Here is a 15,475-nt window from a genome sequence, read left to right as displayed (position 1 = left end):
CTACACATTTTTGTGCTGTCCCTGCTCAGTAAGGTTATTGCCAGCACTGCTCTGAAATGTCACTCAGGGAAAATAAGTGTAGATTATGTTAGTCTTCAGCAATTTACATAGGCTTCTGTGTGTTCCCTGTGACAAGGCAATCAATTCAAAACCATTTGTCTTCCTTCCTCCTTCTCCTTCTTTGTATTGCTTATTTCCTGTTTGTGGTTTCTGCAGGACTGGGAGGATGGCAGTACACTGATCAGATATTCTGTTTCAGAGTGGTGTCCTTCTGAAGCTAAGTTCTATCCTGTGAACCAAATCAGAAGAACAATTGTGGCACCCCTCCAGTTCAAAGGTTCTTTCTTGCACGAAATTCTCTGAAGTCAGTGAGACCAAGTAGGTTTTCATTCAGAGCAGTTTTAGCCACTGGAAGATTTGCTGAAGTTAGAGACCTTGAAGTTTGGCCTTTCTGATTATCTAATGCTCGTGTCAGAAGTAAGAGCAGTTAGGGTGCTGAACTCTTCGACATGTAGTGTCAATTCCCATATTGTGGACCACACTCACAATCCTTCCACGTGCAGCTGGTATATTGGCTGATGCACCAGGCAGTGCTGTATGCTGCTGCATATTGTCTGGGCTGCATGCAGGACCTGCTGGATGCATGCTAGGCCGAGCCTTCCCATGCAGGCAGCAGTCTGAGACTTTTTGTTGTGGGCATGCAAGTAAACAAGTAATGTGCATGCACCTTGGCTACAGCTTGTGTTTAGGACCAGGCTTAACCTTTATGTCCTGTATTACAATATGAATTGCTATTGCTTACAAATAATATAACCAGATCTTCATTTAAAAACAATTTTAATATGCTTTTTAACAGAAAAACAAACAAACAACTGCCCAACCATTTCTTGGAGAAGTTCCACTCAGTGCACTGCCCACATCCATTTTTGTGCCATTGTGTTTAATAACTAAAAGTGTATTTTTTGAGCTGTAAGGCTATTTAAGAAGAATGTTACTAAATAAAGTCTTCAAATCCTTTCCCTAAGGACTTTTAATGAAGCTCTGTTTTTTAGGAAAAAAAAAAAAAAAAAAGGGCCACTTCTCTGTGAGTCCCTGGGAATTAAGATTACCAGTAGGAAGAGGGTCTCGGAAAAGATTCTTATCATAAGCTTATATATTTCTTCATGCTAAGAATCTGTTTTTAAATAGAGAAAAAGCGAAAACGTGGGCTTGTAAGATCATCTGAATAAAGATTTTTTTATTGCATTTTTAATGAATACAGGGAATATTTAAAGTTGAGCAAGCTTTGTACAATCAAAAATCCTTAAACAAAACTACGTGATTAATGTCTGTAGCAAAAGCAGACTGCAGAGCTGCAGCAGCGGGGGTCAGAGCCGTGAGCTGTAACTCCGAACTCCCACTAGGAAGTTACCCGAAACTTTGTCTAGCTACCGGAGCCGGCGTCCTTTGTTCCAGGCGCGGGTGGTGACAGGACACACCTGAAGTACGGCTGCAGCCTGGAACGGGGGCAGATCCTGGTTTTTCCAAGGTGACCCCGCCTTTCATTTTGGGGTGGTCTCTGCCCCTGGCAGCGCTGCTACAAACTCAGTACAGACATCACCCAGGTTCTTAACGTCCGCGCTGGGTTCAGAGGGAACTTTTTTTTTTTTTTTTTTTTCCCGCCCCCAATTTTCCGTGCCCCAAAAGACCCCCCAACTCGCAACCGAAAGCAAGCAGCCCAGGCTCGTACACACTACCAGACCTACGGGTTCCTTGAGGGGGTGGAGGGGAGAAAGCCGGCGAAAGTTTTTAAAGGGCCTGCCGTGCGGCGGGCCGAGCGGCGGAGCAGTCACCATGCCCGCCCGGCGGCTGCGTGTGCCGCCGCGCCGGTGCGGCATTGTCTGGCGGCGGAGCGGAGCGGCGGCCCGGGCCGGGCGGCGCGGCGCGGCGCGGTGTGCGCGGCTGTGCTCGGCGCGGCTCCGCTCTCCTCGCGCTCTCTTTCTCTTTCCCCCTCTCTCGCTCCCCCCTCCCTCGCTCGCTCTCTCGCTCTCCCTCTCTCTCTCTTACACTGCCAGCCCCTGATGTGATGGCGAAGAAACCCCGTTGACAAGGCACTGCTTTTTCATGACGGTGAGTTTCCCTTTGAGTGTATTATAATTTTGTGATAAAAATTTCAAGGAAAAAAAAAACACACAACCTCCTTCCTCCCTTCCTTCGGGGAGGGAAAAGAGAGGGGGGAAATCTATCTCCAGACAGACAGAAAAGAAAGAGGAGCAAATTAACAGCCAGGAGTTGCCAAAACCAGGATATTAGGTTTCAGCCCAGAGAGCTATTGGCTCTGGGGCTATGTATATAAATATATATCGGGAGAGAGCGAGCAGAGGGGCCGGGAGGAAGAAGAGGGATGCGTGGTGCGGCTGTTGTTCGGGCAGATGTGGATTCACATGGAAATGAACCATGTATCTCTGTTTTCGGCGAGGCTGGCGGCGGCGGCTGCCGAGGGCACTTAGGAGAAAAAAAAAAAAAAAAAAAAAAAAAAAAAGAAAAAAAAAAAAAGTTGTTTCTTAAAATAAAGGCGCGGGGGGAGGTTGAGGGAGATAAGGTTTCAGGTCCAGGCTGATAGCTGCGGAGAGGGGAGAGGTTTGGGGTGGGCTTTTTTTTTTTCTTGCTGATGCCATGCAAATGCAGGAGAGGAGGGAAGAAAAATCTCTTTTAATGACTCATTGATTGAGCCGGTTTAAAATTAGTTGTTGTTGTTGTCTTTTTTTTTTTTTTTTTTTTTTTTTTTAATTTTCCGCCCCCTTGATGGCCATCGAGAGAGGGGATGGAAAAGGAGAGGAGGGAGAGTGTGTGTGTGTGTGTGTGAGTGTGTGAGAGAGAGAGTGAGGGAGAGAGGGGATGGAGAGAGTGTGTGAGGGAGAAAGAAAAATAATCTTTTCAAATCTCCTCCCTCTTTTTTTCCCCCCTCGTTTCTTTGCTTTTCTCTAAAGCTCTGTGGTCTGTGAAACACTCGGTTCTTCCTCCTGCTCGGGAAAATGGAGACGCGCCGTCTCGCTGCCGGCCGCGGCGCCGGGAAGGATTTTTCTCTCCTTTTTTCCCTTTTTCCCTCCCGGCTCGATGCGTCCCTCTGCCCGGCCGCTCGCCGCCACCCTAATCCCGTCACTTCTCGCAGCTCGTGGCTCAGCTTTGCGCCTTCTGGGGATTTATTTTTCGCTCGTTTCCTCGCTTTCGGTGCCGCCACTAGATTCGATTCGATTCGTTCGGTGCTTGCTTTGCCGTTTCCTCCGACCCGCTCGGTACCTGCCGCTGCCAGCCGCGATGGACACGGCGCTTTTTGGGGGTGCGCGGAGCCCTGGGCGGTAGGTCCTGCTGGGGCTGCCCTCCGCGGTGTCGTCTTTTCACAATTTATTATTATTTTTTGTTTTATTATTATTTTTCTTTTCAGGGAGAGAATATTGTACTGTGTCTTTTAAAATCTAACAATAAACCGTCTATTTCTGGAGCTAGCCGCCCTTTTTTTCCTTCTGGGCAGATGCGTTTATTTGTGCGATCGGGACCGTTTTCCTTAGGAGCAGCAGTGCTTTTGTAAATACTTTGTGCTCGTGGATAAAACCACCTTTGGCGGACGCGGAGAGGAGCTGGGCGATGGGTGCAGCAGTGCCTCCGCTCCTCACGCGCTCCTGCTATCAGCTGCAGCGTTCTCTCACGGATAATAACGCCGTAACGCGTTAATATAAGAGCGCGGCAGAGCCGTATGGCGAACGTTTAAACGTATTCGGAATTACCATTAAATAACAGCGGGAGAAGGAAGGAGGCGCTGAGGCCTATTCTGTTTCCCAGCTCCCTGCACAGCTCCGGGCTCGCTAACGCCGAGCCGAGGGGCAGAGGGCTGCCGGAGCTGCGGCCGGGCACCGCTGCCAGCCTGTGCCGAGCGGCTGTGCCTGCGAGGGGGAGTGGGGCAGAGCCGGGAAGATGGCGCTGTCTGGCTTCCTGCCAGCGTTTGTTGCGCAGTTTCGCGGTGATTCTCCTCCCCCACGGGCGCCATTTTAAGGCCCTCGCTGCTGTCGTTGAGCCGGTTGGGGCGTTGCCGCCGCGCTTGTGTCGGCCGTCTGCGTAGGAAGCGTTGTCTTCCCGGGCAGACAGAAGCCCCCCACGACGTATCCCGGACGCGGGTTTTCTCCTCCGCTTGAGAAAGCGGTATACGAGGCTCCCTCTGTGCGCTGTGGGGGAGAGGCGAGGGAGTGTTGGCTGTTGTGTGCCCATGGGGGCACAAAGGAGGGCTCCTGCGGGCAGCCCCCGTCTCCTCTGTCACCCATGTCTCTCATCTCAGAGGTCTGTGCTCCAAACATCACCTCATAGCTGCCTTTTGTACCTATCAAACGCGTGTTTCTTGGCACGAGGTGTGTTCATGGCTTACAGGGAAAAAGGGTTTGAAAGAGCATTTCGGTTCTGTTGAGCCAGAAATTATGAGATACATTTAAAGGGGAAACTCGCCTTTGTTAGGTACTTAATTGCAGCATGTGAGGCGAAGTAATCATTGGTAGAGCACCTTTAATACTTGTTAAAATGTTTGCAACAATTCAAGTGCGAGTAACTGCTTGGTGCGTGGGTAAACAACTCACTTCCTTGATAACAGTGTTTCATTTTTGTTTGGCCTTAAGGCCTAATTCATCCAAAGTTGTTATTCCTTTTTTTCGAATGTCCTGACTGTGTGATGTGGTTGGTGCTCGTGGTTTAACAGCAACATCTGCATCCAGGAATAGCAGGGATGCTACCAGACCAACTCATGCTGAGCCCACTAAGGTGGGTGGAATGCTCACTTAAATGTTTTTCTGAACGTTATTTTAAAAGGGCTTCCCATGCCTCTTGCTCACTTCTGGAGGAAGTGGGGGGATTTTTTCATTTGAGGTTCAATCCTTCGCATGTTGGTCCTGGAGGGTTTTACGTTGCATTTCTAGTGAAACGCTCATTGCTATTGCTTGAAATACTCTGGAAAGAAGTTATCTGTGTATAAACTCCCTTCTGAAGTCTTGGGGACAGCTTTGTTTTGAAGTCTCAGTTTTTTAGTGATCTGCCTGCCAAAACTCTTAATAAATTACTTTAAAATGTATGTGTGGAGTGTAGTATTCTCTCATTATTTCAGAAATCTTTAATACATGCCACTGACCTTTCCTTGAATCAATTACTTTGCATCTTTGCTAACAGCCTTGGGAGTAAGATAGAAGTGATTCTATTTTTTTTTTTTCTTTAGTGCAAATATATTTTTATGCAGTAAAGGTCTTGCAGTAAGTACGAGGGATTTGCTGATTTTGTCTGTGTTTTTCACAAATTTTTTAAACTAACGAGGAAATCTGATAAAACGATGAGTATTTTTCCAGTGTGAAAGAGATCTTGCATATACACATACTGCACCAACGTGCTTCCATTAAAGTTAAACATATGCTTAAGTTGAAATCTTTGTCAGCTAGAAATTAGGTGTACCTAAAATGAATAGATGTTATTTCTGTATTATTTCGGTTATTCTGTTATTTCGGTGTATATTTCTGTATACCTACTATGTTTCTTTGTCCAGATCTGAGATGAAAAGCTTTGTTTTGTTTCAAGTAGTACTTTGTGTCCTTCTCAGCTTGCTGGTGTTGATTGAGGAGTGCAGGAGCTCATGGCGTTACTAGCCTGGTCCAGTTGTGCACGGTGGCTTGTTCACTAGTATGCTGCTGATACATACTAGATGTGTTTTTTCTGTGGCTGCAGTATGAGCACTTGCACAGTATGATATTACAGTGTTCTTGAGTTGAAAATAGGAAGCATGTTTGTGGCCTTAGGTGCGGTCACTGCTGTGTACTTTTGACAGAAGTGGTTGTGCTCTATCTGACTAATTACGTGATCTTTACAGAAGTTAATTTTTCCTGTCCTCCCACCCTGCCAAAGTGTCTTTTTTTTTCTTTTTTTTTTTTTTTTCTCCAGGATAGTTTATATATTTAGTTTTATTACTCTGGGAGGGGGGTGAAATACAAGCAGAAGAGCCAAGCCAGCTATACCAGTATTAGCTGCATTTCCTTCAAAAACCCTTTTGTGCCCACAAAACTTAGAAATGTAGGTAAGTGCACAGTCCCGAGTTGAAGATCTTGGTAGGTGTGAGCGCATTGTTATTCTGATTGGGCATTGCCTGCTGCATAAGTCAGAGTTCTGCTAGTGTAACTCCACATCAATTTGAGGAAAAAGCCTGCAGTTATGTTTTATGCATAATGTGGCTCTAATGGTCACTGATTGTGTCTTTTCATGCTGTGTTAGACTTACAGTAAGTCTAATGGGTAGTGCTTTTTAATGTACATGTAGCAGTGGGAGAGCAAAAGTGTGGCATCCCTAAGTAATAGATACAGTTCAGGTATAATTGCTTTTCTGATGCTGTAGTTCATTCTGTCCAGACAGCTGGGATAATTTATTACAGTAGTTCTGTTGGAATAGACTCCACTTCTGCTTGCAGAGTTTTTTTTATAGTGACATAATCTGCACAGAACAGGCATGCAGATTGTCTACAGAAACAAGCGTGCTTTGTTTTCTTACAGTAGAGGAAAATCTGCAAAATTCATAAACTGTACTGATGTGCATTGCAACCTGCAACTGCTTGAGTTGGAAAGCTGACAGCAGCAGTGTTGGTAAAGCCCTTGTATCAATATGGGAGTGTGAACACTGTGACCTTAACTGATATTTTTTTCAAGAAAATCTCATAATTAAATGAACTCGTGAATCTCTATTTTCTACCGTTCTTTTACCTGTTTTTTCATTGTGGAAAAACTATCTGCTGTGTCTCTGTTTTAATGGAGAATGGTTGAAGAATATTTGTTGGGAAAAAAATAAAAAGTGACTATTAACCAGCACATATGGACTGTCAGTTTTATTCTTTTAACTTCTTTACTTGCAGAGCTTCTTCTGATTTTCCTTTTGACTGAGGGAGTGTTCACCAAAAGAGAAAGAAAGAATGGGCAAATCTCTGTCTAAACTTGATACAAAAGCATTTCTATTCTATTAGTAGTATTATGGAAGGGTGGAGATGGGAGTTCATTCATGCACTCCAAATGAAGTCAGCTTCACTGATTGTTGCGATAGGGGCTGATGTGTTGCCTTCTCTTGGATGGAACTCAACGTTTCTGTGAATTTGAACTGGATGTGGAATTTTAAGTCCTGATATTGAAGCTTGAGTTTGTTGAAACATTGTCTACCAGAAAATCTTGGTAGGTTGGTAGATAGGTGGTAGAATCTCCCTTGGCTTTGACAAGTGCAAGACTGGCAATGTGATCAGTGTGGTGTTTGGGGCAGTGTTATGAAGTGCTCTGCTGGGTTTGTTACAGGTGTCAGTTTATCATTCAAATTTCAGTTAATTTCCCAAACCTATTAAGTGAAAAGAACAGAAAGCTCTGTTCAGCTTTCAATTATGGGCAGTAATGCATTGTCAACTGGTACTATCTTGGTTGTATCACACCTGTAGTAAGATATACCATAGTTTTTTGTTTTTAAAATCAATATGGTCTAGAATGGCATTGAAAAGTATTAAATTAAGCAATAAATTGAGGAATGATTGATTCCTGATGTAGTTTCAAAATGTTTTAGGAGTGTTGAGGTTCCTGAAGAACTGTGTGTGATGGAGAGCTTAGAGGATAGAGCCCAAAACAGGCAGTGGCACGGTGATAGGAAGGTCTCTGCAGGGGAAGTGGGCTGAGCTGGGCGTTCATCCCTGTGAATCCAATGGGCTCAGTGAGCATCCTGTGCTCTAGGTTATGAGTTATTCTGGGTTTTCTCTGTGGGATTCTGAGAATGAAAGCTCTCAGGTTAAAGTATTGTCAGGATATGGTGTTGCCATGACAAGCTTGTAGGAAAATATTGTATTGAATAAATAAAGAATTCAATTCTGAACTTGTGTATCCAAGGGAAACGAGATTTTAGAGATCTGCGCTGAGGATTCACAAATAGAGTGCTTGACTGTGGCTGGATTAACTTTCCCTGTGCTGTTGTATGTGCTATTAATAACTGAAGTGAACGTTTCTGTTTTTTATAAATAAAATATCACTATAGTTTTTGGAAGCTTCATACCTTAAAGCCAAACTCAAATTGAGACTAATTTTTTATGGTATGTTTATGGGAAATGAAATTTAAGGGATGAATGAGCAGCTTATTGTAGGCTGTCTGAGCTCTAGTGTATGTTTTTTATTTGTCCTTCTTTTTGTGGAACTGGTATGTAACTATTACATATGGACTCTACTTGTCCTTTCAGATGTTCATCACCTACCAAATCTCAGAAACTGTGAAGATGCATACTTTTGCATGGGTTACATATTTCAAATGAGGTAGTGCTCGTGCATTGTGATGGTTGTCTTTTATCTGAGTCCCGAGTAGTTCCCATTTTTGTGGTGTAGTTTTACCACAGAGGGAGGTTTCGCATTGTTCTTGTTTGAAATTGCAGATTTCCTCCCATACTGTCACATACAGAAAGCAGTTGAGAGTACTGATACTTTAAATTCAGAATTCCACAGCTAATTTCAAGCACTGTAAGTTCATCTCACAAGATGAAGATTTTCAATACAGAAAAAGATTTTCAGTGCAGAAAATAATTCACGCTTGCAAAATGCATTGTGTTGCTGGGTTAGGGTCCCAAATTTTGTCCTTTGTGCACTCTTTGAAGTATATATATTGCGACTGCGCAATAGTTGCTTTTCGTGGATTACTCTAGAAGAGAAAATGTGAGAAATATTTTACATCATAGAATACGAGCACAGCGTGGTTTGTAGGAGAGTAACTGAGCCCTTTTATTTTACCAAGTACACTTTAAAAGTTCATTTTTTTTGTCTTAGAATGACGGCTTTTCAATAGTTGTCTTCTGCGTTTTTGCCTGAGTAAAATTAGGGAGTTTTTTATTTGCCATCACTTAAAAAGAAATATTTACACTCTTTTATTGACTGATGTGTCATCATTCTGGTGCTCATAATTTTGACACTGACCGAGGGGAAGTGGAAGTATCTCAGAATAGGTGTTGTTTTTCATCTTCTGAGTAGAAGTCAACATCTTGAAAATGAAGAGACGGATGTGATGAACAGCTTTTAAACTGGTTAACATGCTTGCTTAGTGAAGAAAATATTCCGAACAATCTGAAACTATTCCATTTGCAAGGAACGAGGCTGTATTAACTAGCTGAGGGTTTGGTTTGTGTTGTTACACTGGAGAATGTAGGCGAGGTTCTGCAGCCCTGGTTTTTCTTCGGTGTGCGCAGGGGCTGGTGTGTGAAGAGTCTGCATGATAACCAGCAGTGGGTTCAAGGTGGTAGTCTCAGCACCACAGCAAGCTGAAGTGAATGCTGAATAGATGGTGCACATTACCTGATACGTGGTTAAATGGCATCTTTTTTTTTTCCTAGTTTAGAAGCATGCTGAGTAAAAATGGCACCATGCTTGGCAGTTGTGGTGAAAGTTTGAGTCAGGGAAGGACTTAAACTCTGGGTGTTTTGTCCCTGCAAATAGTGTAGAATCAGTCTTAATGCTGCTGTGATCTTCTTCATGTGACTTTTTTTCCACTGTAACTACTGAAGTCATTGCTTTGTTTAAAACATTGATTTCCAAGACTCCTGCTGAGTCTCAGATTCATGCTGCCAATCAGGAGCTGTTACTGTGTAGTTGCACAGAAGTTGTGAGTTTACATATAAATGCACTTACTTACCAAGCTTTAGTGTTGTCCTTACCACATTTTTGAGAATTACTGCTCTAAGTGTTGCCTTTCGGTAGTAGCCACTACTGGGTTTTTAGAAGATCCAAAAATAATATTTTACTGCTTCAGATGTGAAATTTTGTATGAATTTTGTAATGAAATCATAAAGGACCACTTAAGAGGTTACCTGGTCCAGTTCTCTGCTGTAAGCAGAGCTAGCTTTGAAGTCAGATTCACGTGACTTGAAATATAGGCAAAGACGATCATTCCACAGGTGGTGTGCTTGAACCTTCTTGTTCATGAACTTTTTTTCTCATTTCCAGTTGAGCTTTCCATGTTGCAGGCATTGGCCCTTGCCAAGGGTAACTGGAAGACTGCAGTTAGTGCCTGCTTTAGCCTCCTGATATCCAGACTAAGGAAACATGCTCCCCTCAAACTTCCCTAGTGCTGTGCTCTAGGTGCTTCCCAGTGTTGTTTGCACGCTGCTGAGTTTGTCCTAGAGTGAGAGTTCAAAACTGAACACAGTATTTCAGGTTGGGCCTCACAAGTGCTCTGGTTGCTCTGTGGCAAGTCAAAACCAGGCCAAGAAGCTCATTCAGACTGAAACAGATCAGTGTATTTTATCAGATCAATTTTATGTGCCAGTTCAAAGCCTGGAGCTGATGTGGGGAAGGTGCACAGGAGGGCTCGGTGTTGGTCTGTTCTGCAGTTAGCTTGGACCATTGGAAGGAGGATGGAGGTTTTCAGGCCACTGGGTTACAGTGCCTCAAAGGATTGGCCTGTGTGGCTGGTAGTTCCTTGCCACCATAATGGTTTTTGCTCTCTCTTATAATCTGTTTGGGAGTGTGCAATAAAGAGCAGCCTGGTTATTTTCTAGCAATTAGTAGGGATGTACCTACAAATAGGCAAGTTGCCTTCTCCAGGCACCATGAGGCAGGTTTCAGGGAGTATCAATTGGGTAGTGATTTAGGTAGGATTTGCACCTGGTAAATCAGTTGGCTGCACTGGCAGGGCTCAGTTTGAAAAACTGAGTGTTTACATTGGAATACACTGTTGAACTGTACTGATGATAATGATCTATGTTAGGGTACCATCTGGCAGCTGCCCATTAGGCTGTGCTGACGTTTTCCCCTGCTGTCTCTCTCACTGGGGCACCCTGCTAGGCCCTGCCAAACCTCATGCCTCTGCCCATGGCATAAGGCCCCAGCCAGCTGACCCAAAGCTAGAAATGACCCTGTGCCAATGGTCTCCACATGTTGTCAATCACTCCCAGTATATGTATGTTTATTTATAAATTAGATGCTTGGACTGCTGAGGTTCTGATATTTTCCTCTAATGTGTCCCTTGGGTTACACACATGGAGCTTGGCAGGCTGCTGGTCTGGGCTGTGCAGCTCTCAACCTTCAGTTCTCACTCACTGTGTTATATTTTCATGCTGTCTTGGTAGTGTGGGTTGTACACATTTCATACATCAGTAATTTTGTCGACTGTGTTAACAAATACTGATGAGCACTAGTTACACACTGAATTTGTGTATCTTGGGGATAAAAAGACAAAAAGGATAGTTGGAAAGAAAAAGCAATGAGCTTTTTCTACTGTTTACGCTGTAAAAAGCACATCAAGGAAATTTCACTGGGTAGGCTGTTAACACTTTTACATAATGATTTTTGTCAAGATCACGTGTTGCTCAAGTGGTCCTCTTCTAAAGAAAGACCGAAGGGATGGCTGTACAATAATTTACCTTGATTGTGCACCTGTTGTGTTGCTGTCCTGAAATTAGCAGAACACAAATCGTCATTGAAAATTGGTGTCAGTTAAAAAGAATTAAATGTACAGTTAAGTGGTTTAGGTAGACCTTGGGTACACAGCGTGAAATGCAAACAGAATTTATTCTAAATAGGTGGTGAGCTCGTATGGCTTGGTTATGAACTTGACTTGTCCCTCACAGACCACGTACCTGTGAGTGAAGTTCTATCTGCATGTTGGTCCTGCGGTATTTCACAGACACGCTGCCATCCTGCATCACATCAATGTGGTGTTACACAGCCCTTGCTGGGGGGATGTTGAGATGATAGTGATGTATTTTTTTTTGTTTATTTGTGGTTTTCAAGGTGTTGAGAGTGCAGCAGCCTCTTCAACTGAATGCTGCTGTAAGAAATCTTCTGAGTGATGGCAAGAATTTTGTTAGAACACGATAGGTGTGCTTCTGGCAGGACTGGTTGTTAATCATGGAGTTTACAAAAATGTATCTGTTTTCTTCATTTTTGTCTTTATTGTCTTGTAGACTGGTAGGAGCTTGCAGTAAGTTGGGTAGATTTTTCTTGTGTATTGAGTGAGGAAAAACAGCAGTACATTTTCCTGATCAGGTGAGCTATATGCTTAGCAGTAGGGCTGAAGGGTAGAAAGTATGTATTACTGTTAAGATTTTTTTCTCCTTGTCATTTTCTTGTATATTTTTTCCTCTTGCAATTTTCATAAATGTGAGTTTTCGAGAGTTTGGTGAACTTAGCAAATACATCTCATTTGTGTTAGTAATTATAATACCCATTGGAATAGCAATTCAACAAAGTTCTGTGTGATTGCTTGGGCTTCCCACAATGATAAGCCTTCACTGTATGTTCGCAGAGAATGTTTGGTTTGGTTTGGTGAAGGAGTTTTGCTGATTTCAAGTAGCAGTGTTAGTGTTACCATAGTGATATGGAATGGGATTTTTAAAAGTAGGCGTGCAGTGTGAAAAAAAATCCTGTTTTTATTTTTTATTTTTTTCTCCTTCTCCCTTCGTTTAGCTAGGATTCTTTGGAACCTGTTTTTGAGAGCTGTACATGCTGCATAAGGAAATAGCTTCCTGTAAGAAGTGTTAACAGTGCCATTAAAGCAAAATGCTAATCACTTACTGATTTGTTCTTAATAATGCACATCTGCATTTAAATTTGGCCACATTATAAAATGTCTTGTAATTTGCTTAGCATTCAGTTGCAAGACCAGCGTTTATGCTGCTGTTTTGCAGCAGCCAGCAGATGTGACACTGAATCATGGGTGAGAGTATTTTCCTTAAAATGCAGAGTCAGCTCATGAATGCTGATTTTTCTCTAATGTTTCAAGTAGTTGGCTATAGGCACGGGCTGCTTTCCTGTTCTGTTGGAGCAGAGATAGCGAGGCATCCTTGCCATGACCGATCCTCTGCTGCATGTTGTCAGTCAATAAGCATGGGGCTGCATGATGTAAGGGCTGGGGTATTTTCTGTTAGTATGAGCTAGAAGCTAGCTTCAAAATCACTGAGGTGTAGAAAGAGATAACAGAACTGGGGCAGTTGAGGTGGAAAGGACCTCTGGGAATGCCTTGTCCAATGCCCTGCTGGCAGGAGTGCCAGCCAAGGCAGGCTGTGCAGGGCTGCATCAGCAGGGTTGTATTTGTTCTGAGGCAAATACTCCACAGCCTCACTGGGCAGCCTGCACCACTGTTTGACAACCTCACAAGAAAACAACTTTTTTCTTAAGTTTAAATAGAAACATGCTGTATCCCTTGCCTCTTCTACTGGATACCACTGACAGAAATTTGGCTGTCTTCCTTATGTCCTTCCGTCAGGCATTTCTACCCATTGCTAAGATCGCCCCCGAGCCTTCTGTTCTTCTGATGGAACAGTCCCAGTGCTTTCAGCCTCCTGTGAGACAGGTCCCTTCATTTCAATCACTGTGAACAGTCATGAGAGCCCACAGAATGATGTGTGTAGAGCTGGTGGGGGGGAGTAAATTTCTGTTTCGACACAAGAGATTGGCTTCAATTTATTTTAATCTAACTAGAATTATAAATTTCAGTGTTAAATATGGTGGCAGAATTTTAAGGGGAGCTGAGGAAAACACAGGCATGGCAGGAATCGGTTTGATTTGATTATATGATATTGTGTGGATGATGTTGGATAACGGAATGGATGCCAAGATATAAAGAGGTATAGGAGATGCTATCATCAGTTGATTAGCTGGGATCTCTGCAGGGAGTAAGGAAAGATAAAGAGATTGTGAGAGTTACCGACAGGAAGTAGAGAAGATGTTACAGTCTTTGATGAGATTTGGAGAGTCACAGTAAATGGGAGAGCCGGGGTCGTGCAGATGGAAGCTTCAGAGGAGCAGCAATCAGGAAAAAATGAGGGAGCGTATTTGTTACAGGTAGTACTAATCTGAGTAATCAGCGAGTACAAGAGTTGGTGACTGGGATGCTGTCAGAGTAAAAATGCTCTGTGCCCAGTGGATGCCTACGTTCAGTTTGGCTAATGCAAATGAATTGCCCACCTGTTTTTAAAGGGATTCTCAGAACTCTGTACTATTAATTGCAAGTTCATGTAAGTACACTCTTGAGTGCTGTTAAGGAGAAACTGAAATTGGGTGTATTGTGACTAGCAGTAGCTGAGCATTATGAAGGAAAAAGAAACAACAGCAGTAAAATGAAAAATCCCTAATAATGGTATTGTATGGAGTTTTGTAGATCATGACGTGTGGCTGAATTTGATTTTGAGACGAACTTAGTGAATTTGTGTAGGTCTCTGTAGAATATACTTGTTAATACTTAAGAACTCTGGCAATAATAAATGTTTGTCAACTCCCATAAACTGATAAAAGCTATTGAGATATTGTAAAATATTTTTGCTGTTGAAAATAATATGTTCTCTGGTGTTTGCTGAATATATATCCTCTTCCTTTTCCTTCTAGTTGTCATGGATGATGATGATGATGAATCCTGTCTCCTTGATCTTATTGGGTAAGTTTTGCCTGTGTAATTCCTCAGGAAGGTTGGGTATCATATCAATACTAGGTGATTTGCAAATAAGATGAGTAGCTATGCTGTGTTGAAATGAAATGAAGCTGTGCTTGGAGATGTATGTGTAAGATGACCTTCAGTCCCACTTCGTGCTAGATGGCACTCCACTTGTTGGCACTATTCTCAAGAGCAGCTAAGGAAAGAGTGGGCGTGGAAGCTGACGTCTCTTTTCAGTTAATGGTAATACAGGGTCATTGCAGAAGCACAGTAGTAGGGATGTTGTTACAGACTTCATTGCAGAGAACTTTTTTGGGGGGGGTTAAAAAAAAAGGAATTTTAGCTTTTGGTGTGGTGGAGCTGGAAAATTTGTTGACGGTGTTTGTATTTTAAAGAGAAAAGTAAGATTATGTAATTTTCTTTAAAAACAAAACACCTTAATTTCTACTAGTAACTTGTGTTTGCATGAAAATATTAGAATGCTACCTGGTACTGTGATGTATCCACAGCAAACAAGGATTTGTTACCGTTTTGCTCAAGAGGTGCTGATTTTAATCAAGCTGGGGATTTTGCTTTTTTCTAAAATATGAATTACAGATCTTTTTGCAGTAATATAGTCCATATAAGTATCTCATAATACAATGACTAGATTACTGCATTGCAAGATTCCTGTCAGTTGTATAAATGACAGGTTACCTTTGCTTGACTGACATTTACATCAAGTATTTGAGAACAGGTAATGTGTTGTAATACATTTAAAACATGAGAGGAAACATCTCCTATGTGGTACTTTTGTTCAAACTATGAAAAATCAGTATGGCATTGGTCATGTACAGCTATTAAAATGCGGCATCTATTTCATACAAGATTTTTTTTTTTAATACTGTGTTACATGTAGTAAATAAGTAGCATTTCTACATTTCTTATGTGAAGACTTCCTGCAAAACCCGTGAGAGCTTGAGAGCAAAGCAAAATGCTATCGCAGTGGCTACTGTAATTTAGGGATTACTCTGTGGATGCTACAGCAAAAGTGTTGGCTGGAGTGGATCACTGT

General features: G+C 42.6%; 1 protein-coding gene across 5 annotated transcripts in view; it reads left to right on the top strand.

Moving 5' to 3' along the window:
• The window catches only part of BICRAL (BICRA like chromatin remodeling complex associated protein), a 41,214-nt gene that overhangs the window by 8,533 nt on the left and 17,206 nt on the right, over positions 1-15,475 (top strand). Inside the window, exons 1-2 of one of the 5 annotated variants that reach the window (XM_048935776.1) lie at positions 1,887-2,109; positions 14,376-14,424. In XM_048935776.1, the coding sequence (XP_048791733.1) occupies positions 14,381-14,424 (44 nt within the window). In that variant the 5' untranslated portion in view covers positions 1,887-2,109; positions 14,376-14,380. The other 4 variants (XM_048935779.1, XM_048935777.1, XM_048935781.1 and 1 more) reach the window with 4 other exon arrangements.

The sequence above is a fragment of the Lagopus muta genome, chromosome 2 (assembly GCF_023343835.1).
Source record: "Lagopus muta isolate bLagMut1 chromosome 2, bLagMut1 primary, whole genome shotgun sequence".
Classification (NCBI taxonomy): Eukaryota; Metazoa; Chordata; class Aves; order Galliformes; family Phasianidae; genus Lagopus; species Lagopus muta.
This window is presented reverse-complemented; position numbering and strand designations above follow the sequence as displayed.